Source organism: Rhamphochromis longiceps, linkage group LG20 (assembly GCF_057381845.1).
Source record: "Rhamphochromis longiceps isolate RC_006_pf linkage group LG20, R_longiceps_female_GT1.1, whole genome shotgun sequence".
Lineage (NCBI taxonomy): Eukaryota > Metazoa > Chordata > Actinopteri > Cichliformes > Cichlidae > Rhamphochromis > Rhamphochromis longiceps.
The window spans coordinates 36,276,042-36,302,560 of record NC_140576.1 but is presented as its reverse complement, the minus strand read 5'-3'; the positions used below and the strand labels follow the sequence as shown (position 1 = coordinate 36,302,560).

Genomic DNA, 26,519 nt, shown 5'->3' with positions numbered 1-26,519 from the left:
TTAAATATGATAAATTAATTGTCAAACCGTCAGACGTCAGTAATTTTGTCATTTGTAGCTTTTATGATTGTCTGTTTGTAAATGGCCGACTCTATACTTCTATATACTATACTACTCCCAGATTCTCCAGAACAGATTTTTCAGTAGCTCATGTTAATATTTCTGAGACACATTTAGAAGCTGCCTTTGAGAATAATGAATCTGAAATGAATGGTAAGTTGTATAGGAAAGACCGAAACAGATTTGAAGGAGCCGTAGCCCCTTATATTAAGTGTCTTGCAAGGGGAGAGTGAAAAGAGGTTTATACCAGCCTTGAGGCCCTGCTGCAGGTACAGTGTAAAGATGCCACCACAAAGGAGCCAAAGACAAGGAGCCTCATCCTCTCTGATTCAGATGAGGAAGCCCTGTATAACTGAGCCCTGAGCTTGTGCAGAGCAGAATCCACCATCAGCTAGACGACTGCCTGCTGCAGTGAGGGTCCAGGTGAGCAGGGACCCACCCACAGCTGTCTGTACTGGCCCGCAAGTATTTGATTAGTCCCACCACTTCTGTCCCATGTGAGTGACTGTTCTCACTTGGAGGTCACATAGTAACAAAAAATGTACTTAAAGTACTTAAAATAACACTTAATTTTTAAGTCTGCCCAGTTTTGTCCAGGGATATTATTTTTGTTTCCCTGTTTTGAATCGGAATGTAGTTTAAATGTTGTTGTTTTTTTCCATAAATTAAAAGAGCTTGAGTTTACAATATTCATGTCCGTGTCTATTATTTGATTCTGCGCCCACTAAAATCCTTTTAAAGTAAATAAAAAACCCTTCTGACAGTTTCAGCTGAAAATAGTTTGACTGGTAAAGATTTTTATTGAAACAGTGTAAACACATTATGATTGATTAAGATGACATGTTTCAAGGACATTCACAATACATCATCTGCAAGTTTGTTGTTGCTTATTTAAGATATTCAATCAACCACTTAATCAGCTTAGCAAGTTAGCAAGCGTAGAACAATAATTAATCAATAAGCAAAATATGAAATCTTTAAGTCGTCACAAGTAATTAAAATCATGATAAATGACAAACTGACCAAACAGCATGATTCAAGTCTTAGTAACAAGAGTGAACATATATTAAACATATTTTAACTTCATTAAAAGGAACAGTGATGGCATCAAACAACACTTTGACATTTTATCTCATGTAAAGAAAACAAACTAAGTACAATACATTTTTTGAGCAAGCTAAAACTATGTTGCTGTTTCATATAATTTTAAAAAATATAATTCTGGAAAACGTTCAGACTTCTGAGATGCAGAATCTCAAAGGCCCAGCAGTACTTCTTGTGCCAGCTGCCTCAGGAGTTTTTATGCAGTAACCCAGTGTGCTCATCTATCACTGTATACTTTAGATCAGCCACCAAGCAGGAAAAAAAAGACTGCAATGCACTGTGATGTCTGCAGAAAAAATAATTTGTGCTGACTCGCTCTCGATTCAAGATTTTTACAAATCCAGTATCAGGAAGCAGGAAATATCACTGCAGAGCCATCACGCCCTCCTCACAGCCTGATCCAGCTCCTCCCTGCTACAGAGCAGTGCACGCCAGGATGGCCGATCGGAGCAGCTGATAGGAGAGGAGGTGGCAGCAGGGACTGAGCTGACATGGCATAAAATAAAACAGAAAGTTCACAAGCATCCATACATACATACCTTACACATACTGTATATATATGAACTAGTTATGCATATTTTAGATTTGCATTTAGGCATACGTATTCGATAAATAATCGAGAATCTCTGCACCATAAATGTGCTATATGTGTTTTTATTGTCTGTGACATTTTGATGTCAGGTTGTCAGTACTGTTGCTGTCAACTGTGTTCTGTACACTGAGAGCAAGGGAATATCTGGAGCCCCCCCACCCACACACACACACGTATGATTGACCAGTATAGAACACTTATTAATCTATAGTCTATCTAAGTTCACTTGCTAATGTAAACCTGTGAACAAATTGTGGTTTCCTGCTAAAAGCAATTTAGTTTCAGGCAGTACATGGTGTATTATGATGATTTAGTTTCATATTGAATAACAAAAAGTTTACTGGATCTATTTATTAAATTCCTGGCTAAACTTGGATCAGGGTTAGGTTAGGTTAAACTTCCAAACTAATGAAAATGCAGAGTATTACATAGTAAACTTTGAAGTAAATGGCAGAATAAAACATTTCAACTTGGGGTTTTATAATAATGTGTTTTAGTTTTCAATAGATAATTGAAAGGCTGATTTTATTGAGCTCTCTTTTACGTCTTTGTGATTGCTCCTTAGCACTTTTCATGCAAACAATAAACAAAGCTGGGGTTCAAAATGTCAACATCTGGTTCGATTTCCAACAAAAATATCCATAATCCGGAGAACTGTTCACCTTCCTGCTGCTACACTCCACTTTTCTCTTTTATCCAGCTGCGGTATTTGGTAACTCGGGTGTAGACACCAGGTCTGAAACTTAGAGCACAGCCTTTGCCCCAGCTCGTCACGCCTGCCAGGAAAAAACGCCCATGGGAGTTGGCGACAGACAGGGGCCCGCCAGAGTCACCCTGAGAGTTAGAAAGAAGAGTCACAGCAGAACTTGACATTCAGCTCACTTAATTTACTGAGAAATATCTCCGACTGAATCCCAACAAGCATCACAATACAAACCATGTGAATTTCTGAAGGCTTTTACACACTAAAAACTGATGTTATTTTGCTGGAAGGATTTGTGGAATTTCTTTTCTTGAACCAGGCTCGATTTTCTGATCCGAATAATCATATCGCTGATTTTGGAAATCAGATGAAGCTGCCAACAAGAGCTCAAACTGCCTTGCAATGTGTACGACAGCTTTACTGCTGTCTTTGCCAAAAAGTGATTTCTGGTGTTTGCAGGAATTTAAGGTCTTATAAATAACTTGTTGACCTAAAATCTGTCAAAAATAGGTCAATCACATCTCTCATGAAGAATATCAATTAGCCAGAAAGTGACTTTTATATATGCTTTAATTATCCAGGTAAAATTAACATTGACATTAAAAATGTATTTTAAGCTTACTTGAAGTGATCAAAAAAGACCTGGATTGATGAGAATATGGGTACAAATAAAAAGAGAAGATATTTGAAGAATATTATGAATATTATGAAGATATTTCAAAAACAGACAATTTCTTTGTTTTATATGTAACCCTGTCATAAATCTTTTTCACGACAGTCTTTTTACTGATATAAGTAAATATATCAGACGTAAAAAAGAAAAACCCACAGACAACCATTGGAAATCACTTTTTGGCACAACACTGGCAACAAAGGAAATTTCTACAAATCAACTACAATAATTTCTACAATCAAATCAGTCGATCTGAGTCGAGTCGAGTCGTGGCCAGTCGATCAGAGTAGGCACTAAAGAAAAGGTGCTAACAACCAGATTGCAAGCATGTGTGAATGGTTTGTACCTGACAGGTATCCACGCCTCCTGAAAGGAATCCGGCACATAACATGTTATCTGTGACCCTGTAATACAGGAGGAGATTACACAACCGACTGCTGAAGATCAGAATTTCCGCCATCTGGAGGACACTCGCTGAGACACCTGAGAGACAACAAGATCAAATCATGTAGAGCTTGTGGATGAATAACAAAAAAAATAGATTCTGTTTGTAAAAGTTTATATTAAACCAAACTACCTCCACAGATCTGCTCCCACTAACTACTCAAATGTTTGTCTTTCTCATTATTTTATTCAAACTCATCACTTCCAGTGTGGAAAGAGCTTTGAGACGGGCAGTGTTTCAGTACTTCTTTATTATCAGCTCACCTCCCTGCAGGGTAGTCCCCCAGCCGGTGATCCAAGCCTCTTGGTCTGAGTGGAAGTAGTAGGTGGAGGAAGGCAGGCAGATGGGTCTGATGTGCTGGGTTAGGCTGACTCTGGTGTCCAGCTCCATCAGAGCGATGTCATTGTCTTCAGTGTATCTGTTGTAGTACCTGTGAGCGATGATCTGCTTCACACCCCTCTTTACTGTCCACTCATTGGTCTGGTTCTGCACATGGAGGCCTAAAAAGGCCTCCCATTGGTCAGCGTGAGAGAGCCTGTATCAATAAAACAGACAAGGCTGTAAACAACTTCTTTAACCTCAAATCTGGAATTGAATTTAAAATAAAATACTGAATTAGATCAATGATTATTAGCCATTCAGTGAAAAGACTAACTGTCAGGGATTCTAACAGCTAGTCCTTTTACTGAATGGCTAATCATGTAAATTAATAAATAGATCATTTTAAATTTATTTCTACTTATATTTAAAGGCATCTTTACTTTTACGTGGTTTTAAACAAAGCATTAAAAGGATTGAGGAGAGACTTGCATAGCCTCTTGTTTTTCTTAGTATTTAATGATGGCACAATAAACTACCTTTTGCCTGTAATAAGTCACTTTTGTATAATTAGTTTAAATACTCTCCGAATTCTGTTGACACTGTAAAACTGTCAAAGTATGCAAATGTTAAAACAATGTTTTGAACTGTTCCAAACTCAGAGTAAATTTGTTTGTTTGTTTGGTTTTTTACTGTCTTAAAAGTACAGAGTTTGTCTCCTGAATCCAAATTGGGAGTTGGTTCCCACATAAGAGGTGCCTAAAAGGCTCTGACTCCCATTCTACTTTTAAATATCCTGGGAACAAAGGTAAGCCAGGAGTACAAGACTTAGGTACCTGATTGTTCAAGACTTTAGGCAATTGTTGTTCTATTTCCCCGCTATATAAATAAAATGAAATTGAAATGAAAGTTGAATTGACCTTGTGTGTGATTAGAAGGGTTTTAATTTTGATTTTGGATTTAACAGGGAGCCAATAAGGAGAAGCCAGTACAAGAAAGAGATGCTCTCTACTCCCTGTCAGTGCTCTTGCTGCAGTTTTTATGATCAACTGAAGGCTTTACAGGAAGTTTTTAGTACCGCCAGATAATAACGACCTAGAGTAGTCCAGCCTAGAATTAATAAATGCATAGGCTATTTTTTTTAGCATCACTCTCAGGCAGGATATTTCTAATTGTAGAGCTACTACTGCAAGAAAGCACTCCTACATTTCTGTTTAACATACACATTGAAGTACACATGGTGGTGAAAAATTCCAAGATTCCTCACAGGAAGCCATAGGAATGCCATTTAGAGAAAGTATACAATAATAACTAATAATTCAAAAACATAATGGGGTTCTTAGGATAGAGTTACATAACCTCCACATATTATTTAATATAGTCCACTACTTATTGGCAGTGAAAGCCCTTTTCAAGGCCATATTAACAGTGTCTGTCACACATGAATTGTTATAAAAGGATCTGTGACTGGCCTCAGACTACAGACTGAAACCTTACCTGAAATAAATTAAGCTGATCTGTCATTCAAGGTCATCTTCTGAATCTCGTTCAGTGTGTCTAAATGGCAATCATTAAAAAACATTTTTGTTTTTGTGAAAAAAAAGCATCCAAAGTGAGGCACATTGGATGCTCGGGGTTAAAATTTTGGGTCTGAGATGGAATTTCAGACGACACAACCAAAGAGTGAGAACTGGAATCCCAGGTAGAGAAAACTAGCATTGCACTGGAAGCTGTCTAGAAATTCCAGAGTAGATGACTATGAACGAGAGACTCAGGCAAGGTTTTAAAATTTTAGATGTCTGATCATGGATCCAAGTACAATCAATGATCAAACATCTGAACACTACTAAACACTCAGTACTTCAGATGGAGGAGCTCCTACTTGTAAACTGTAGTGTCTTGGACGCAGTGGGCAGCAGTCAGCAGCCAGCGGTCACTCAGCACAGAGGCTCCACACACGTGTCCTAGCCCCTTGAAGTGGAGGCTCACTTGCCAGGGCCACTCACCCACACTAGCTGACTGACCTCCCACGATACGAGTGCTACTGTACAGATTCGTCCCGCAATCTGAAAGCAAACACAGATCTCAATGTCCAAGTAACTAGAAAAGTCACACTGCAACCATCTGTGGGTGAGTGTGTGGTAAACGTACCACAGTTAGCCTCGTCAGAGCCGTCCTCACAGTCCTGCACTCCATCACACTCTGGGTTCAGTTTACTGATGCAGAGTCCATTACTGCAGTGGAAGGTGAACGCTGAGCACACTGAAGCTAAATGAAAGGAGACACACATGATATCAGTCCCTAAGAAAACTCTAATCTAACATGTCTGTGAAGGTTCTCAGTCATCCAGGTCATCATAGTCTAAGGAGCTTGGAAAGAAAAGTTGCTTGAAGATGTTTCACCTCTCATCTGAGAAGCTTCTTCAGTTCTAAGGGTCAAATGGTGGAGAGTCCCAGATTTAAACCCAGTGGGAGTTTCCCCCAAAGAGGGACAAAGGACCCCCTGATGATCCTGTAGCTAATCACATGAGCCAAGGTGTGAAAACGGGTGTGGGTCACAATCAGCCAGGGTTTCGAGTGAGCTCATTGTGAAACCTGGCCCCACCCTATCATGTGATTTCCTGAGGTCATATGGCCCAGGGTGTGAGTGGGCGTTAAGGGGTCTGGGAAGGGATCTTAAGCTTATGTCTTCTATATTGTGTGATGATTCATGTGCCGAGTTAATTTTTTTTTCTATTCTCAAACTGATCTCCCTGTTGGAGCTCAGTCTGGGGGAGTTCTTTTTTTTCTCCTCGTCTTTCTTCATGTTGTGCATTTTCCATTGTTATAACTCTCTGACCTGTCTTCCCCATGTGATGTTTGTGTAATGTATGTATAGTCGGAAGGAATTCCTGCGCTGAAGACACGCACAACTGTCGTCTACAAACTTTGCCGGGTCCTGATGATTACCCTCGTCAGTGGTCCACAACTTAACAGTGTGTGGCTGAGCTTCAATCGACACTGGATCTTTGAGTGACCTAGTCAGTACAGCCCTGGCTCTGATATGAACCTGTCTTTTGCTCTTGTCTGTGTGAACGCTAAATTGATCATCATATCCTGTTTTATTAGGAACCTGAAAAGGAGTGTGTCACAGGAGAAGAGCATTATTGTAAATATCGAGTGTTGGGTTTTCATCTTTCACACCATGGACCACGAGCACTGTGCGGGAGTCGGGAGTACCATGAAGAAGTCACGTCTTTGGAAACTGTTACATTATTTATAATGAATAGTGAGTAAACAAACTAACTGTCACTAACCACAAAGTCCTGCATTTGGGTCCTGTTCGTGCCCTGAACCTGACATGGGGAGGTAGGTAGGTAATTGGCGGGGTAGGGAGGTGGGCGGGGTGTTGACATGCAGTTGTTGCTTGTGAAATGAACTATCAGTTGTATGTCTGGGACTTTTGTATAAAGAAAAGAAAAAACTGTTCTATAGATAAAGTTGGGGGGGTGGGAAGGATTCTATCAGAATATTTACTTCATCTTCTTTTAAACAGGCTTTGTGTAGCTTTTAGCTCTTCTGAGACCAATTCAAGTTGAGATTTAATCCACATTTTTTGCTAAACCTTCTTTAACTCCTTTTACACAAAGAGATCTTTGATGGTTTGGACTCACTGCAGTTGAGCTCATCACTGTTGTCTCCACAGTCATCCCTGCCGTTACACTGCAGAGTCTTCTTGATGCACCGGTTGTTGCTGCACTTGAACTTTCCCGGACAAGCTGACAAGACAGAAAAAAAATCCCTTCATCTATTTGCCTAGTTCAGAGAATGCTGCAATCCTGTAATTAAACATTTATAAAATAAATAAATAATTCTATTTAAAATGATTTGGGTTCAGGCCTCCTCCTGGCATCTCCACCTCTCTGCTCATGTCATGGTCCAGAGTCTGTGACTCCGTGTTTATGTTTAGTTTATTAGTATTCTGTGGTTTTGGTTACCTTGGGTAGTTGTACTCTTCTGTTTCATGGTTCATGTTCCTATGTTCTGTGTCCCCCAGTCTGTGTTAAGTTGGTGGGTTATGTCATTGCGTGTATGTGTTTCCTGTTTTATTGTGAAGGTCTGCGTCTTATGTGAGTGTTTTCAGTTTGCCTCCCTAGTCTCGTCACGTTAATCACTCCCAGCTGTGTTCCCCACCTGTGTGTAATCTCCCTGTGTTCAATTCAATTCAATTCAATTTTATTTATATAGCGCCAAATCACAACAAAAGTCGCCTCAAGGTGCTTCTCAGTGTTCTCTGAGTGTATTTAAGTTGTGTCTTCTGTCATAGTAGTTGCTGGTTCGTCTGTGTTGTTTCCCCTCGGTCTCCCTGGGTCTCTCCGTATGTATTTCCCCAGACCTCCCTGCATCTTCGTTTCTGGTTTGTTTTGTTAGTTTTACCCAGTTTAGGTTTTCCTGTTTCACCTTCACCCACGCCATTGCTGTTTGTATTTTCTTTTGTTAAATAAATGGCCTGTATTTATATAGCGCTTTACTAGTCCCTAAGGACCCCAAAGCGCTTTACATATCCACACATTCACACACTGGTGATGGCAGGCTACATTGTAACCACAGCCACCCTGGAGCGCACTGACAGAGGCGAGGCTGCCAGACACTGGCGCCACCGGGCCCTCTGACCACCACCAGTAGGCAACGGGTGAAGTGTCTTGCCCAAGGACACAACGACCGAAACTGTCCAAGCCGGGGCTCGAACCGGCAACCTTCCGATTACAAGGCGAACTCCCAACTCTTGAGCCACGATCGCCCAAATAAATACTCACCTGCACCAGAGCTGCCACCTTTTGGGTCATTTCTACAACTCCACACGTCTGCCACACCGCGGTCGTGACAGTACGAACCAGCCAGCATGGACCCTGCAGCACTCAATCCGTCCGAGGAGCTCCAGGATGACATCAGCTACAATGTGGAGATCCTCCTCGGGCTGTGGCTGGAGAATCCTCCGTACGAGCTTCGCCGCACTGTTGAAAACCGGCTACAACGGCTCTTTTCCGGCCTGCCATTGCTTCTAAAATCGCTTCCTCTGACCATGCAGGCTTTTCTCTGGCACACACCTCACCTTCTCTCAGCCACTCCTGCTTCGCTGCCCAACTCGCCGGATGTGATCTTGCCCGGCCCGTCGGAGCCGTCTGCAGGGAGGAAACGCCGATCGCGCCGCCGGCGCGCCACCCCACAGCCGGACGTTCGGGCTTCTAATTCGCCGGCTGTGGTGAGTGAGGACTCTTTTCCGTTTTCGGACTGTGTGACTGTTCATTCAGGGGCGGTGTTCTGTGCGGCAGATGATATTGTGAACAGCATATCACCTGCTCAGCAGCCACTCTCAGCTCAGTTAGCTGCCCTGCAGCCACTCTCAGTTCTGTCTCCAGTGTCACCAGTGTCACCTTCAGTTCAGGCCCCTGCGCCTCCAGTGTCACCTGTAGTTCAGGCTCCAGTATTACCAGTTTCACTCATTCACTCCATGCAGGGAGAAAGTCTAATTTCAACTCAAGGTGCTTTTCATAGTTTAGCCGCCATTGGCACAGTTTGCCGCTCCAGGGCTTCCCCAGAGGCTAGGTCTCAGTCCCCAGCTCATTCTGGACCCCTGAAGTTTAAGCAGCCACCTGAGAACTGCACCATGTCAGCGTTGCCTGGGCAGAGCCAGTGCTCAGTGCATTGCTAGTCGCCTTTGTGTCAGCTAGTGGCCTCCATGACTGCTGGCTTAGTAGTGACTTCTGCTGGAGGGTCCGTAGGACCGCTCCGGCCTTCGTCTCCAGTCTCCGCTGGAGGGTCCGAGGGGCCCGTCCGGCCTTCGTCTCCTGTCGTCGCTGGAGGGTCCAAGGGATCCGTCCAGTCTGCAGCGCCTCCGGCTTCCACGCCACCGCCTGCAGTGCCCCCGGCTTCCACGCCGCCGCCTGCAGCCTCGTCTGGTCCAGCTTCAGAGCCGTCAGCCTCGTCTGGTCCAGCTTCAGAGCCGTCAGCCTCGCCAGCTGCAGCCTCATCATCCGCGCCAGCTGCAGCCTCTGCTTCAGCGTCGTCTGGCCCAGCCTCTGTGTCTTCATCCTCGTCTGGCCCAGCCTCCGTGTCTTCAGCCTCGCCTGGTCCTGCCTCCGTGTCTTCGCCTTCAGCGTCGCCTGGTCCTGCCTCGTTTGAGTCTGCAGCTAACCGGCCACTTTCTAGGCCACTGGCCAGGCGCCATCGCCGTCGTGGGCGGCCCCCAGACCCTCTTCGCCTGAGTGGCCGCCATTGCCTTCCGCACGGCCGGCCCCCGGTCCGCCATCGCCTGAGTGGCCGCCGTTGCCTTCCGCACGGCCGGCCCCCGGACCAGTGCTGTCGTCGTCACCGTTGCCTTCCACATGGTCGGCCCCCTGAACTGACTCCTGTGCTGGCCGGCCCCCTGACATCTTCTGTTTTGGACTCTGTTTTCCTGTGCTCTGGTGTGCTTCTTTTCTTTTGGTTTTGGACTCGTGTTTTGTTTTTCTTTTTGTCTTTTGACCTTCTGGTGCTCCTGTTTTGTTTTTGCCATGAATGAGGAATTCCTAATAAGCATGGGACAAAATCTTGTGCTGTTCAGTGGTAACACTAATTGTCTTCAGAGCAGTACATCAGGAGTTTAAATCCCAACCACTAATGGCCTGTATTTATATAGCGCTTTTTTACTAGTCCCTAAGGACCCCAAAGCGCTTTACATATCCAGTCATCCACCCATTCACGCACACATTCACACACTGGTGATGGCAGTTACATTGTAGCCACAGCCACCCTGGGGCGCACTGACAGAGGCGAGGCTGCCGGACACTGGCGCCACCGGGCCCTCTGACCACCACCAGTCTAAGGTGGTGGTCAGAGGCTAAGGCCCCCAGGCTACATATACCAAAGCTATCCAAAGCCTACTTCAGTATATGAGAAAGAAATATATAAATGAAGCAATGCCCGCTCGGACGTTGCCTATATTAACAAGATCCACATCAGGTGTTGAGGGGCACGGCATGTTAATGAGTGGCCACTGGAACCAGGTTATGGTTCCAGTGGACAAGCTATGAGAAAGGGTATTATCAGAATGCTACTACACCAGTTACCCCTATGAAAGAGATTACATGAGGATTTGGGACCTATGAATTATTTAACGCCACAATTTACACTTACACTCAAACATATAGTTGCTCACTGTTCCAACATCTGTAAGAGTCCATAAGAAGCAACTGCTATTACTTTCTATGAGGTCTTCTACTAGAATATCTGAATACTGCATTACAGACAATCCCCCTCTGGCAGCACCATGTGGAAGGTCCTGTCCATTTGGCTAGGATAAACAAGCACATGGCTCAAAAATGAGCAGTGCCCAGAAAGGAATTGGCTGAAACACTAGAGGGGCAAAACACCATCTGCAGATAGCACATTCACTTCCTTTCAACCTGTGCACTGCCTGGATTGACGAAGAAAGCCTATGAATTAATGAGTCACACATTGGTGGCCACAACTGCCCGTGTGCTTAATGAATAACGCAGGCAGCAGAAACCCAAGAAAGAAGAGGAGCAAGAAAGTGAACCATCGTGAAAGGACGGGCCCCTGCATGGCATGTAGCAACAGCAGAAGAAGTGGCTGAGAAATCTTCCCAACAGCTGGACCTAACGACAGCACAGAGACACTGATCACAGCACAAGAACAAGCTTTAAGCACAAGATCGATAGAGACTGGGGTCTACCACAACAGGGAAGACCCTACGCTAGCAGGCAGGGCATACATGAAATGCCACAACCTAGTGGCTGACAGTTATATTTGTGCCACAAAACCAACCAATCACAGACTTGGATGCAAAAAATTCTGATTGGCTGTTTTGGTCTCCAGTCAGCTCACTAGCCACTGTAGCTAAACCCAGGCAAATATCCCAGAATGCATTTTGTCCAAAGCTCAAACGAGGCAGTTGTGGAGGAACGCAGAGTGGCGGAGTTTGAAATATTACTCTTTCTGGGTCACAACATAAACTGTGTTCATTTCTTCACTCAAAATAAATGTCTGCTCAAAGTGCAACACTTATACAATTTTTTTTTTAAATTTTTTATATACGCTCTGAATAGTGACACAGAAATAACGCCATACTCCACAGATGCTCGACCTATTACAAAGCCATGATTTTGGTTTACTGCGAGTGATTTCTTTTTCTTTTTTTGTTAGTATCCAAGACACGTCACACACAAAGCACAGTCACAAAGAAAACCCGTGTTTGTGTCTGGACTCACTGCAGTTGATCTCATCGCTCTTATCTCCACAGTCGTTCCAGCCATCACATTGAGAAATCTTGCTGATGCACAGGGTGTTGTTGCACTGGAACCTTCCTGGACAAGCTGATAAGACAAAAACAAAAATCATGTCATCTATTTATGTCATGGTACCAGAATTTTAGACTTCTGCATTCTATTTTTTGCAGGGTTATCTTTAGTTTTCTTCTTAGTTGTTATCAAGGTTTCTGCTTTGGCTCCAGTTGTGATTATGATAGTCTGTCTTTCAGTAACACTGCTTCTCCAGTAAGAACCATGTATTATGAAGTCTTCTTTCTGTGATTTTTCCTTGTTTAATCGCTTTCTTCTTTATTTTGCCAACCCTAGTCACCTGTGTTTAGTGTTCTGTTTTATTTTGTCTTGTTTCCCTGATTAGTTTCAGCTGGGTTCCCTCATGTTTCCTGGTTTTTCAATGTTTTCAATACTTTCCTTTGTTACCTTTTGGGTTTGGATTGCCTTCAATAAAGAGTTAATTTAATTTAATCCCTGCCTGACAGTCTGCATTTGGGGTCCTCATTCACACACACACACACACACACACACACACACACACACACACACACACACACACACACACACACACACACACACACACACACACACACACACACACACACTTTACATCAACTCTGGCTGAATGAAAATACCTGTGCTCTGAAGCTTCAAGTGCCACTGAAAATCCTTCAAAACTGTTTATCAAAATATCAGAAGTCTATGAAAGCTGCTAAATCCGCCTTCTTGTCTGGTCTTATTTTGACCAATTGCCACAAGCCTCGCTCCCTTTGTGAATTTTTTTAAGGTATTTTATTGATAAAATTACAACTTCAAGGGCCCAGCTTTTATCGGTACTCTCACATCAAGTCCCAGTCCTAAATGCTTTGCTGTCTTTCAGCAGTTTGAGCCTGTATCTCTTTCGGATGTAGAGGAAATAATTGATCACTTAACAATCTCCATTCCCCATATGATATTCTTCCTGCCCGTAATTTCAAGGAAGCGCTGAACACTATTGGGCCCTGGATTTTATGTATATTGAATGCCTGACTGTCTTCAGGTTGTGTACCGTCTGCCTTCGAGCATGCTGTTGTACAACCTGTTATTAAGAAGACTAATCTTGATTCTAGTGTTCTTTCAATTTAGAGGCCAATTTCTAAACTTCCCTCTTTGTCAAAAATCCTGGAAAAGTAGTATGTAAACAACTTCTTAGATACCAGTGGTATTAGTGAAAAGTTCCAGTCTGGCTTTAAGACCAACTACTTGATCTAACCTTGATCAAAGAATGTTATTGCACTGCTGAGTCTATTCAGTCTTCTAAATCTCACTTAAAGACTCATTTTTTTACTTTGGCTCTGACTTAGGTTAGTTTGACTATCATTTGGCTGGTTTCTATGTTTTTCTTGTGTTGCTGTTGTTTTGCTGTTGGTAAATGTGTCTATTTTTATTGGCTCCTAACTTGTGAAGCACTTTGATTGCCATTGTTGTTTTTAATTGTGGTATATAAAAATGTTTTGATTTGATTTGATGAAATGAAATATGTAGAAATTAAATTTCTGCTTTACTCACTGCAGTTTTGTTCATCTGTGTTGTCTCCACAATCATCAATCCCATCACACAGCCAAGATTTGGGTTTACAGTGACCATTTTTGCATTGTATCTGAGATGCGTCACATGCTAAGCAGAGAAACAAATTGAACACAACAACAATAAAATGCTACAGACTGAGAGTGATTTACAGTTTTTTTGAGGTCAATTCCAGTTGATATTTAATCTGGATTTTTTTTTGCTAAACCTTCTTTTATTCTTTTTAGACTTCATACAAAGAGATGTTTGATGGTTTGGACTCACTGCAGTTGATCTCATCGCTGTTATCTCCACAGTCGTTCCAGCCATCACACTGAGAAATCTTGCTGATGCACAGGGAGTTGTTGCACTGGAACCTTCCCGGACAAGCTGATAAAACAAAAAGTCCCTTCATCTATTTGCCTGGGTTGGAAAATGCTGAAATCCTTTTATGAAAATGTTTTTTAAAAGTCCTCTTTACAGTCAGTTGGGATGAAGGCCTCATACTCAGCAGTGAAACCCTGGTCAACATAGGAGGAGTCCGAGTTAAACGTAATGGTCACCTTGTTGCTTTTGATGGTGATCACTCTGCTGTTTAAGCCATTGCCACACAACCTACAACAAAAAAAGAGATAGACAGACACACACTGAGCTGTCTGTCAGTCTGTCCATCTAAACAGACATACATACAAGTCCTAAAATAGTGTTTTCAACACAGTCTAGTGACAGGGGATGAATAAGCCTGGCATTGGAGCGGATGATGCCGTCATTCACCTCCTACATCGTTCCCTCGCTCACCTGGAGACCGCTGGAAGCACTGTGAGAATCATGTTCTTTGATTTCTCCAGTGCCTTCAACACTATTCTTCCCTCGGTTCTAAAGGACAAGCTGGTGAACTCTGGAGTGGACCATCACCTCACTACCTGGATCCTGGACTACCTCACCGACCGACCACAGTATGTGAGGACTCAGGGCTGTGTGTCGGACAGGGTCGTCTGCAGTACGGGGGCCCCACAGGGAACGGTTCTGGCTCCGTTCCTCTTCACCATCTACACTGCAGACTTCTCCCACAATTCCACCCAGTGCTTCCTGCAGAAGTTCTCTGATGACTCTGCAATAGTCGGCCTCATCACTGATGGGGACGACAAGGAGTACAGAGGTCTGACCCAAGACTTTGTGGACTGGTGCCAGCTGAACTACCTCCAGATCAACACCAGTAAAACCAAGGAACTGGTGGTAGACTTCCGCAGGCACAAGCATTCTCCACTGCAACCACTGAACATCCAAGGTATGGACATTGAGGCTGTGGACAGCTACAGGTACCTTGGTGTTCATCTGAACAATAGACTGGACTGGACTCATAACTCAGACGCCCTCTACAGGAAAGGGCAGAGCAGGCTGTACCTGCTGCGGAGACTCAGGTCGTTTGGAGTGGAGGGCCCACTCCTGAAGACCTTCTATGACTCTGTTGTGGCTTCTGCTATCTTTTATGGTGTGGTCTGCTGGGGCGGCAGCATCTCTGCTGGGGACAGGAAGAGACTGAACAGGGTGATCCGAAGGGCCAGCTCTGTTCTAGGATGCCCTCTGGACCCAGTGGAGGTGGTGAGTGACAGGAGAACGGCGGCTAAGCTGTCATCCCTGTTGGACAACATCTCCCACCCCATGCAGCAGACTGTGACAGCACTGAGCAGCTCCTTCAGTGGGAGACTGCGGCACCCACGGTGTGGGACGGAGAGATTTCGCAGGTCTTTCCTCCCCACTGCTGTCAGACTCCACAACAAAGACTTTAACTGATCAAGCACACACATCCATACATATGCAATAATACTAAGTGCAATAATCCTTTCTGTCATCGTTGTATTTTTACTCAGTTGTATATAGTATTTGTATTTGTATTCTATTTTTATCTTATTGTATATTTATTTTATTTTATTCTACTGTATATAGTATTTTATTCTATTCTGTACAGTTGTGTACTGTATTTATTCTTATTGTATTCTAATTTTTGCCTCATAACTTTTGCACTGTCCACTTCCTGCTGTGACAAAACAAATTTCCCACGTGTGGGACTAATAAAGGTTATCTTATCTTATCTTATAACTAATACTTTCAGGTAGAGTACATAATAATGGATTGCATTTATATAGCGCTTTTCAAGGCACCCAAAGCGCTTTACAATGCCACTATTCATTCACTCTCACATTCACACACTGGTGGAGGCAGCTACAGTTGTAGCCACAGCTGCCCTGGGGTAGACTGACAGAAGCGAGGCTGCCATATCGCGCCATCGGCCCCTCTGGCCAACACCAGTAGGCAAGTAGGGTAAAGTGTCTTGCCCAGGGACACAACGGCCAGGACAGAGAGCCCGGGGATCGAACCGGCGACCTTCCAGTTACAGATGCGATTCCCAACCCCCTGAGCCACGGTCACCCATACAGTGTGATTCTGTTGAATAACACAGAACAATACTCGTCCAGCTACAGAGAAGCTTCATGACCAAACAGCCAAATGTATAAACTCAAGTTTGTTCCTGAAATGTAAATTTGAGCCAGAAATCTGAGCTACAGACTCCTCAAATAGATCCAATCAGTCATAAGCTCAGGTACTTAAATCCCCCCACCCCACCCACTCAGTGTGCAATATCACTGATCACACTCCACCTCACAATGCACCTGCTCCTCAGAGGGCATGTATGTGTATGTATATATATGTAAACGTGTATGTGGAAATGTGTGTGTACATATGTACGCATGCATGTATGTATGTGTGTGTATGCATGTATTTATGGGTGCATCCATGCAGGTGTATGTGTAACTTGTACATATCTTTCTTGTGTACATTTGTCTGTGTTATTGTGTAAATACGTATGCTTTTGTGTACTTCACACACATGGAGAGATGCCAAACTGCCTTTCATTGTTTTTGTAACAATGGCAATAAAAAGCTATTCTATTCTATTCTATTCTATTCTACATGTTGAACTAGTTGGATGTGAGAGAGTAACTTCTTATTTGTACCAGAAAGAACACCGCTCCAGTAATGTAGCCAAGAAAAAACAAAAGAATATGTGACTTTTTCATGCAAAGCATGACTGCACAACTTACTGATGTGTGGCTCAAAGGTTAGAACTGAGTCTCATTTTACCCCCTTTAGATTGTAGCAGTTGGCTTCACATTAGCATGTATGGGGATGAATTTCAAAATTGTTGATGTAACTTTCAAGTAATTTTTCAAGTGGCCTTGAGCGAAAGCTTTGCAGGCATGAAGAACAATGACCCATGAACCATTCAAGTATAAAAAAGGGATGGGGCAATGTTGTGCCAACACATAACCAACTACAGTAATTCTACATTAATTCTGATTCTGTGGTCATCACCCAGTGTGCCAATGGTCAGCACAAATGCAGTAAGACAATTTTTTTTTGTTTTAAGCATGCTGTCAATTCTAAAATAGGAGTTTTTCTACACCTGGGTCTGTATGATCTTAAATATTAGGAAAATCCTTTATATGGTCACCGTGTGCACACAGCTGTGCCTGTGAGCACACAACCTCCATCCACCTGCTGTTCCAACATTCTGTTTGTGAGCATCAGTTCATTAGTAAAAAGTTGGCTTTTTAGAGAGGAGCTTGTTTCAGACTGCGCTTAGAGGCTACATCAAAAGCCCATTATCAGATATATTATTATTATATGAACAGTGAATCATGCAAAGCTACTCTAGTCCAGTCCAATAACAAAAAATTGAGATGAAAATGAGCAGAATAAATCAAATTTAAGGCAATATTCACAATTTGAGTGATCAAGTCATAAAACTCTTCTGACACATTGACTTGTGGTCTTTATTTGGGACTTGCTGACTCAGAACTCTGCAGTCTTAATTTTGGACTCATGCAATCCCACCACTGACACGGATGATGTACAAAGTCAGTAAAAGGAGGCATAAACTGATGCTCACTTACCTTTCACCGTTGATGTCAACATAATCATGGGGGCAATGCTCACTTTGATTTCCCACAAAGAACTTTTTGAAGTCAACCTTCACAAATTTTTCCTTTGCAACCTGAAAATCAAATACAGCTCAAATGTGATTATTAACTGAGAAAATGTTGTGAAAATGGATGTCAAGGTCATCACAAATCTGATGTAGATGATAGCAACCCCTTATTCATTTTTTTATTCTTAATTTTTTAATTTTTAATTTAAATGAAATTAAAATAGGATCTTGAGGACTTACCTCGATGTTCCACACACATGATGTGCTTGGAGGGTAATTGGAGGGGAAAAATGGTGAAGAGAACAAGCCTTTGTCTTCAGTCATTGTGCCACCACAATCTGAACAACAGATAGTTCATCACTATACTCAGCTTCCATCTATTAAGTTTCTAATATCACAAGAATCAGCAGAAATGTCAGGAGATGGCGTTTACACTGACACAACATAATCCTGCAGGTCAACTGAATTCTATTTCCGTACACATTCAAGTGCATAATCCCAGTTACAGTGACATGTTTTTGCCAGTGTGCTCAAACTTATGGGTTTTTTTTTATTGAATAATTATACATTTCTGAGAATGCATCAGTTTCTTGGAAGACAAAATTACACATTAATCTATGTATATAAGTGCAATATTATTTTCATGAAATTCTTTGAGACCCAGTGAAAACAATTGTTTCTTTTTTTCCTTAAAAAAACATGAAGAAGTGATAACTGTTCACAATGTGTCTGCATTTACTTAGTTTAGTCACAGGAATCTGGAAGTAGCTTGCTTTGAAGCCAGGGAAGTTGTTCTCCTCATTTGTGACCAGCGTCAGTAACATGACGTTTCCAGAGATGAAGGATAATGATTTTTGAGGATGACCACACTGTCTGAGAAAAGAACGGATATATTAACTTTTAAAGAGGAACTTTAAAGAAGCCTGAAAGGCCTGTTTTATTTCTGATAACACAGAGCAGTGATACCACAGTCCTGGGGCTGGATGCATGTAAAGATGTGAAAAAGAAAAAAGAAAAAACATCCCAAGCATTTATAAAGGAAGAATGTGTCATAAAAATACACAGCTCTCCCATATAGCTCAGACCAGATCTACACAGTTTGGTTTTTAAGTTAGGCAGGAATTAAGGTAGCTTACCAAACTAAAACATCTATCTACATTATTACAAACTTAGCGTTCAAAAACTTCTTTGCAAACAAATCCAACAATAAAAAGAACGAGTGTATACACTCATACACTTTTCTGCCTTTTCCCATACACATAGCTTTAGCTGTGAATTTGCAAAAATTCATGCATCCACCCCTGAAGTATATCTGCCCATCACTGTAATAAGCTAAAATCTCAAACACACAGAGGTAGATGACAGTTTAAATTCTGGGAGAGGGATTATTTGTCTCACTCTGTCAGAGCACGTTTCTCTATGGGAGCCAGCGAATCATAGGCTTTGATGAAGTCGTGCTGACAGTCGTCCTCCAAGATCAGACTGTGGAAGTCGAGCCTAACTCGGTGGCCCGGGTCCGCACGAAGCCTCCACTGCAAGTTGAGATTTGGAGGATAAAGATAATAGGGAAACCCTGGAGAATGAACAAATCCAGGGTTTCTGACGTGGATGTCGAAGAACATCCTCTCTGAAAATACATTGAAAAAAGTTCTTGTTTGACCCACACCAGCACTCCCATGAATGCATCACTTTTTTTCCCCAACAGGATATGAAGATACAAGCTTTTATATTTTGTAACCTATTTACCTCCATAAACAGACTTCTTTACATTTTAATTTTAATAAAGTTATATACTTTACTACACAAATGCTTGCAGGTAAACCAGTTCTCACCAGTTAATGGGGTCCTGGCCAAGCGTTGATCTATAGCTGTGAACACAAAAATACATTTATTAAGACACCACATATCAGTTCTTCACTACTAACTCAAATGTCATGATGCTGAAAATGTTCAGATAAATACTGGTGGAATTTTCTTTTTTAATCATGTATGATTTTATTTTGCTGTAATGTAATTATTTATTATTCAAGGTCACTCTGGTTAGCATTTGTTCAGTTAAACACATCAAAACTCACATAACTATGACAATAATGATATCTTGTTGTATCACACACTTCTTTAACAGTCTCATAAAGTCCCAAATAGTGTACTTTTTGCATTTTCAGATAAAAGCACTTTTGTGAGCTTTTTTGCCACATCAGCTGTCGAGCATGACACCTGAAACTTTTTTGCAATAGTAGCAGCACACACTGAGGCTACGTCCACACTAATTGTTTTCTCTCCGTTTTGGCCTCCCGTCCACACTGAGACGGTGTTTTCACTGATGGAAAACGCTCTCAAAAAACGCATGTTTTCAAATCTATCCGGGCTGGTGTGGACGTAGCCTGAGTCCCCATTGCCTTATTAGATACAACGCAGCAGTCTAGCAGCCACTAGAGCAAATCCAGTGTTTCAAAGACTTCAAAGTTTCTCACCACTGGGAGACAACAGTGATACAGAAGTAGATATGTTATTCTAAGTGGTCTCCAGCAAACATCAGTGTTGCATGTACCACACACTATAAGCCATTTTCAGCAGTCGTGCAACCACTTAGGAATCCCTGTTATATTCTGAATCATTTAAATCAACTAAAATCCCGCTGTGAGGGAAGTGGATACCAGAAGATCTCAGATATATGTTAACTTAATATTTTTAAAAAAAAGTAAATATGGTGCTTTGAGTTCAAAGGCTCATATATTAACCTAACTTAGATCATTCCTGCACTTTTCAGAACTTTTGAGATGGTTGAAGAAATGTGTCCTCTTATGGACTATGTGCATCTTCCTGTCTCATGCTGCCATCTGTTAGTCACTGCCGAGTCATATACCTGTTGGAAGTCTGAACTACTTCCTTGGCCAGAACGACCGCTTGACCAGAAAGCAACATTTACTCCAGGAACTCATTTACAATGGCAATTGATTGGGTAACAAACCACAAACAAACCTGTAAAAGAGTGTAAATTGCATGGATCTATGAGCTGTCAAACCTTGTGAGATGATGCTGCTGATGTTCAGGGTGTCACTGGGTTTCAGCAGCCCTTGTCCCTGTTGGCTCCATTCACTTTCTGCTGGAGGCTCCAGAGATTCAATGGCTTCATCCACAGTGGTTTGCTGAGGGACGGGGACATCAAACTTCGACTCATAATACACCACAATGCTGTCGTCACCGCTGTCACCCTCACTGCTCCACAAGACACAGAAAGGATTTATACAGACTTTATGTGCCCCACTGAACAAGAGAGTTCAGTATTTTATGTACAAACCAACCCACCATATTAAAACCAACCATTGAATACTCTACAGATGTATAGAGTTAGCAAGTTTTGCACATAGTCCAAAAAAATTGAATCAATAATCAGGTTCAGACCTCCTGTGACATAAAAATCAGCACAGAAAAGGGCTACAGCTCAGCGTTTAACATCATAATCCCAGACATCCTCAAAACCAAACTGGCCATATTTATAAAACCTAATTTATGTATTCAAAATATTAATATGTGCATTGCTGGTAAATATGGACCCAATTTTGAATACCCCTTCTTTTTTCATACCTCCCAGTCTTACACATGTGGTTTTAGTGTCAGGGTCACAAGGTTATGTTTAGGCTGAGGTTTATGATTAGGCATTCATTTCTGATGGTTAAGGTAAGCGGCTAAGGAAAGCATTGTGTCAAAGACAGGTCCCCCCTAGGATAGCAACACCTGATATGCGCATGCGCGTGCGTGTGCGCATGGCTGGGCATGGCTGCCTTCTGACCACCCCGGGAGGCCATTGCATCTTGATCCATGTCACAGTTGCACCGACTCTAATGAACTGACTGTTGATTCAGCACCTTAACATCTTCAACTAGATAAGCTGATCACAGTGAACAAATGACAAACACACAACATTTAACAGTCAGCATGACACCATGGCCACTGACAGGCAGTCAAGTTTCTATTTCACAGTACCTGAAAGCCTGGACGGTGTTGCAGTTGAAGTATTTGGCCAGCATTGAGTTTTTGAAGTAAATCAGTTTCAGCTGAAAGAGAAAAAAGTCACACATCATTGCAGCGACTTCCTTTAATTGCCTCAACAAAGACAGAAACACACAACAGAGGAAGCCACAGGTTTGTGATAACATCAAGATTACAATACAGATTCATAGCAAGCAGTCATTTAGCAAAATGAACCATGTTGTAACTGAATCATTAAGCAGTTAACCCTGCAATTTAATCAGGTCTCATTGTGTGGATATATGCATGAACTGCTTTAATTCTTTGTGGCACAGATTAAACAACAAGATCTTGATCCATCTCGACAGGATGGCATCACACAGTCGCTGGAGATTTGTCACATGCACAGTGACATGTGAGACTGTGCATGTGACAAAGACCAGTTGAGACCAGTTGACTACTGTGAAGTCAATGTCATGTTCAAGAAACCAGTGACATGGTGCAGCCACGAGCAGTTGAGTATCATCATCGAGCCCAAAGAGGCCCAAAGTGTACCAACAAAATATTCCCTACACCACTACACCACCACTACCAGGATGAACTGTTGACACAAAGCAGGATAGGGCCATGGTTTCCTGCAAATACTGACCCTACCATACAAATGTAGCAGAAGTCAAGACGCTTAAAACTGGGCAATGGAAAAAAAAATTCATAACATAGAAAAAAGTCTTAGTTTAAAAATGTGAGATGTTTTCTGTCTTCTATTGTGAATAAAATATTGGTTTATGAAATGTACAAATCATTGCAGTCCTATATTGTACAGTTCTTTTGATGTTACTGAACAGCCACAGTTTCCTGTTCCCAGCCGACAGGAGACGTACCCAAAGTGGATTCAGAGATGCTGTTCTGCAAACCTTGGTTGTAACCAGTGGTTAAAGTGATACATGCGATACAGCATACATGGAGAACACCCATCATGCTGTGAGTCTGTTAGGTCTCACCTGTTGGCTGACTTGAGCGGCCAGCTGAGTAAACTCTGAGCTGCTGGGATCTTCATGCTCTGGCAGGAATCGCTGGTTGCTGATTCCCATGGAGCCGATGTAAATTCTCTGCACCGTGTCATCGTTGTGTACTGATGACACATATGGATGTTTCAATATTGAATATATAATTACCAAAATTTTCAAACAACTGTTTGCATAGAAAAAGCCATAACTAGCTGTGAAAGTCCAATTCAGAAAAGTCACCTGGTGTTATACCAATTACTCCAAACCAAGTTTCCGTTTATTTTTATATTATATTATATTATATTATATTATATTATATTATCAAATAAAGAAGCTGATGTGTTATCAAAACAAGTGTCTGCATGTTTTCACTTCATGGATGAAGCAGGATGAACAGGTGAAAGAAGTAAACTTTTTCAGTACTTGGGGAAAACAAAAAAAGCAATATTATAAAATTAACTAAAAAAATATATAAAGTTCCTTATAGTTTGTGGCTGTGACTCAGCAGGTTGAGCAGGTCATTTGCTAATGACTTAAATGTTTGGTGCTTTGATTCCTGGCTGCTACTGTCTACATACCAAAATATCTTTGGGCAACACACTGAACCCTGGGTTGCTGTTCATCAGGGTGTGAATGTTAGACAGAAAGCACTTAGAAGCAAAAAAGCGCTCATATAAATGTGTGTGTGAAATAGAAATGGTGTATCTCAGTGCACAAAGTAGTAGTATTAGTAGAAAAGCAATTTAACTGTCCACTACATTTCTGTAATCCTACTAAATCAAAGTTCAGACTCTCAGATTGAAGACCCAGTTGGAATTTTGGCAGTACAATCACTAAATCTGCAAAAAAAAAAACATCACTTAACCCTAATCCTTGTAACTGTAAAAAATAGAAGCAACAACTCCCATCATTCTGAAAAGAAAGTTCATGTGCTCTGTTAGCCCAACCATGACTGTGGCATTGACAGAATGTCCTCTTGACAGCACAGTAGGACTGATATAGATTGTATAAATGGTGAATGCAGAGGTCTCCAACTCATAAAGAATTGCTGGGTCTTTGAAGGATACCTGCTGTTACTCCACTGAGCTGAACGAACTGCACACCTTTACAAAGGAGTAAAGTTTAATAAAGTCTACTTACGATTAAGCGTCACTAAAGCCAGAAAGGATACTATCAGCAGACCGACTCCTATCGACAACCTCTTCTTGGACAGACTGCAGTTTGTGCAACGGTCACCATACTGCAGACAGGAGACTGTTGTTAGAGTTTGCTCAAGATGCAGATTTGGTCACTTAAAGAATCAAACAATATATTATAAGGAAGACAATGACATTGATCAAGAAACATCTTAGGACTGGAGTCAGCACAAATTGACTCAGTCAGTAACAAAGTCCTGCAAGGATGCATTAAAAGAAACACACAAACAAGGATTCTCTATGACAAACATTTAAGCTATGGAAAATATGAACTATAAGAGGAAGCTTTTGGCTGCTGGCAATGAGACAAGGGCAGAGAAAGTGAATTGTAATCGACACTTAAGGAACATTTTATTTTATATATTTTTGTCAAGTCAGAAGTAAAAATATTGAAGAGGAGAAGGTGGAGTGCTAAGTTACTGGGAAACACTAGATTAGTTAAGGTTTGCTAGCACCTGCATCCATAAAGTGTACAGCTGAATTACACACATACAGACAGCTGCTCATTGTTGTTAATACATTTCAACATGTCTCGGTCCTGGGTGGGTGACCCAGTGCTTTGAGTTTCTTGTGTCTCTGAGTTTTTGTATTAGGATCTTAGTTCTTTGTTGCTCCAGTTTATTCTTTAGTGTCTTAGTTTGGCTTTCTTGTATTCTCTTTAGTTCTCTGAGTATTTAGCTGCACTCTGTGTCTCCCTGTTATTGTTCTCTGTGTTTCTTAGTTGCTCTGTCTCCCCTAGTCAAGTCTGCGTCTGTGTTACATTTCCTGTTTTACTTTGAAGGTCTGTGTCCTACGTGAATGTATTGAGTTTCGCTTCCCTTGGGTCTCGTTATGTCCGATTTCTCCCAGTTCAGTGACTTCAGTTAGCAGCTGTAGCTACAGCCACACTCCCAGCTTCAAGCCTTAAGAGTATCCAAACCAACAAGTGGTCTAAAAATGGTTAGGGTTATTTTTATGAAATAAAACCAGTTACTGCGACTCATGTCCACCATCTGGATTAGTCACTGTTTTCATTAATGCTATTTTTAGGCAGCCTTCTGATGACAGCCTGAGAAATTACCCCAACTTCTCGCTATAAGTGGGCGGTTTCTCAAAAGGCAAAAATTCAACCGTTTCCTTCTCTTTTTTTTTTTTACTTTTTGTGATTAGCGTTAGGGTGGAATAAAATGATTAATGAGATTCTGTCTCTTCTAAAGAGAAAACAGTGGTGAGAGAAAGACTACAAGACTGTGTGCACAGATTATTTAGCGGTGCACAGAATTTGGAACCATTAACAACATATTAATATAAAACAAGAACATCTCTGTTTTTTAATCTAAGCTGAAACCAACAAACCTGTTCCTGATGTGACATAATGGGCAGGTTAACATTACAGATACTGGACTCACCTGTCTGGTACTTAAACTCTCCTGTGAACCCAGTAAATCCACAGTGTCAGTGTCCCAACTCATGGTTCCCAGGGGGCCTTAAAAAAAGATTCAGTGTGGTTTATTGTCCTCTTTATTTTTTTTAATTTTTCTTTATTTAAAGATCAGCAGGTCTCTCTCTCCCTCTCTGGGTAGAAACTGACGGGTTTGTGTTGGTTCTTATTCGAAGCTCAGTTCTGGAAAAAGACTGAGTACAGAGATGAAAGATGAGATTGGTGGCCTGTTCTTTAAACCGTATTCAGATTCTGATATATGTATGAATCATCCTAATTTTAATCACATCAAATTATTAAGACAGAAAAGTCTTGAGTTTTTGAGATATTAATCTGAACATTAATATCTCAAAAACTCTCTAAAAAGATCACATTTTCACCGCTCGTCCTTTTCTAAATAAATCTGTTTAATTTGGGACAGTTGCACTAAAAAAGTCTGAGTACCAGATGGTTGATACATAAGTCAGACCCATGTTTGGGCAAAAGACAACAAGTACCATTTTTTTTAAGTGGTTTTATAGAAAACAGTACAGCAGCAACAGTTTTCTCCTTTTTGTACAAAGTTTGTCTTTCATGCACTTTGACACTTTAGTTTGGTTTTTGTTTTTACATGTTGCTATGATGTAGTAAAGAACAATCACAGGGACTTCATGAGTTTCAAAAAGTGTTATTTGCAAATAAATAAATATTTGTCATTGGTGCCGCGACCAAAACCTCTGACTGACGCTCACACTCATTTCTGCTGATGCCCCGCCCCCACAGGATGTGTGTGGTCTGTTCAAAAAGAACTAAAAGAAAACATATCAATTTAAAAACATTTTTCTAAGAATGCTGACATGACCAGATATATATCTATTTTCTAAATGTCATCACTATTTTACCTCACACCATAATCCTTTCTAAACCAGAGCGCATCATGGAAACTCATATCTGATTGTTAGCAGAGATTTTGCACTTGAGAAAAAAGATGATAAACAACAAAATGATTCTGGAAACTAACAGAAGCTGAATTTCATTAAAAATTAAAACAACAATAATGCATATTAATCCAAATATAAGAGATAAATGTAGTAACGCTGTGAGATCATATTTGTATTTGAGAAGAACTCGTTTAACTGAAGATCTGATTTTTTCTTCTTTTGAAAGCTTTAAATATCCTACTTGTCCGTTGCTTCTGTCAGTGTGGGACCAGCAG

At 41.5% G+C, this 26,519-nt stretch overlaps 1 protein-coding gene across 1 annotated transcript; it reads right to left on the bottom strand.

Annotated features, from left to right (window-relative positions):
- Positions 1-837: 837 nt before the first annotated feature.
- On the bottom strand, positions 838-25,355 carry LOC146645857 (suppressor of tumorigenicity 14 protein homolog). The gene is made up of 21 exons (XM_085393014.1): positions 25,293-25,355; positions 23,849-23,948; positions 22,703-22,833; positions 21,717-21,787; positions 20,755-20,948; positions 19,562-19,597; positions 19,128-19,356; positions 18,469-18,602; positions 17,970-18,067; positions 17,695-17,795; positions 14,221-14,354; positions 14,025-14,129; positions 13,743-13,850; positions 12,144-12,248; positions 7,548-7,652; positions 6,047-6,163; positions 5,778-5,961; positions 3,841-4,112; positions 3,479-3,615; positions 2,419-2,590; positions 838-1,650 (listed from the first exon to the last, which is right to left on the bottom strand). Exons 1-20 carry the CDS (start codon positions 25,353-25,355, stop codon positions 2,429-2,431), a joined length of 2,586 nt encoding a protein of 861 aa, XP_085249140.1. The 3' UTR covers positions 838-1,650; positions 2,419-2,428.
- Between the last annotated feature and the right edge of the window lie 1,164 nt (positions 25,356-26,519).

Bases quoted from the DNA above. Each gene is read 5' to 3' on its own strand.
- LOC146645857 (XM_085393014.1), bottom strand. From the start codon at position 25,355: ATGAGTTGGGACACTGACACTGTGGATTTACTGGGTTCACAGGAGAGT. The intron at 5,962-6,046 runs GTACGTTTACCA...GTTTGCTTTCAG, and splicing joins CTCTGACGAGGCTAACTGTG to ATTGCGGGACGAATCTGTAC. The intron at 4,113-5,777 runs GTAGGAGCTCCT...TTATTGATACAG, and splicing joins CAAGACACTACAGTTTACAA to GCTCTCTCACGCTGACCAAT.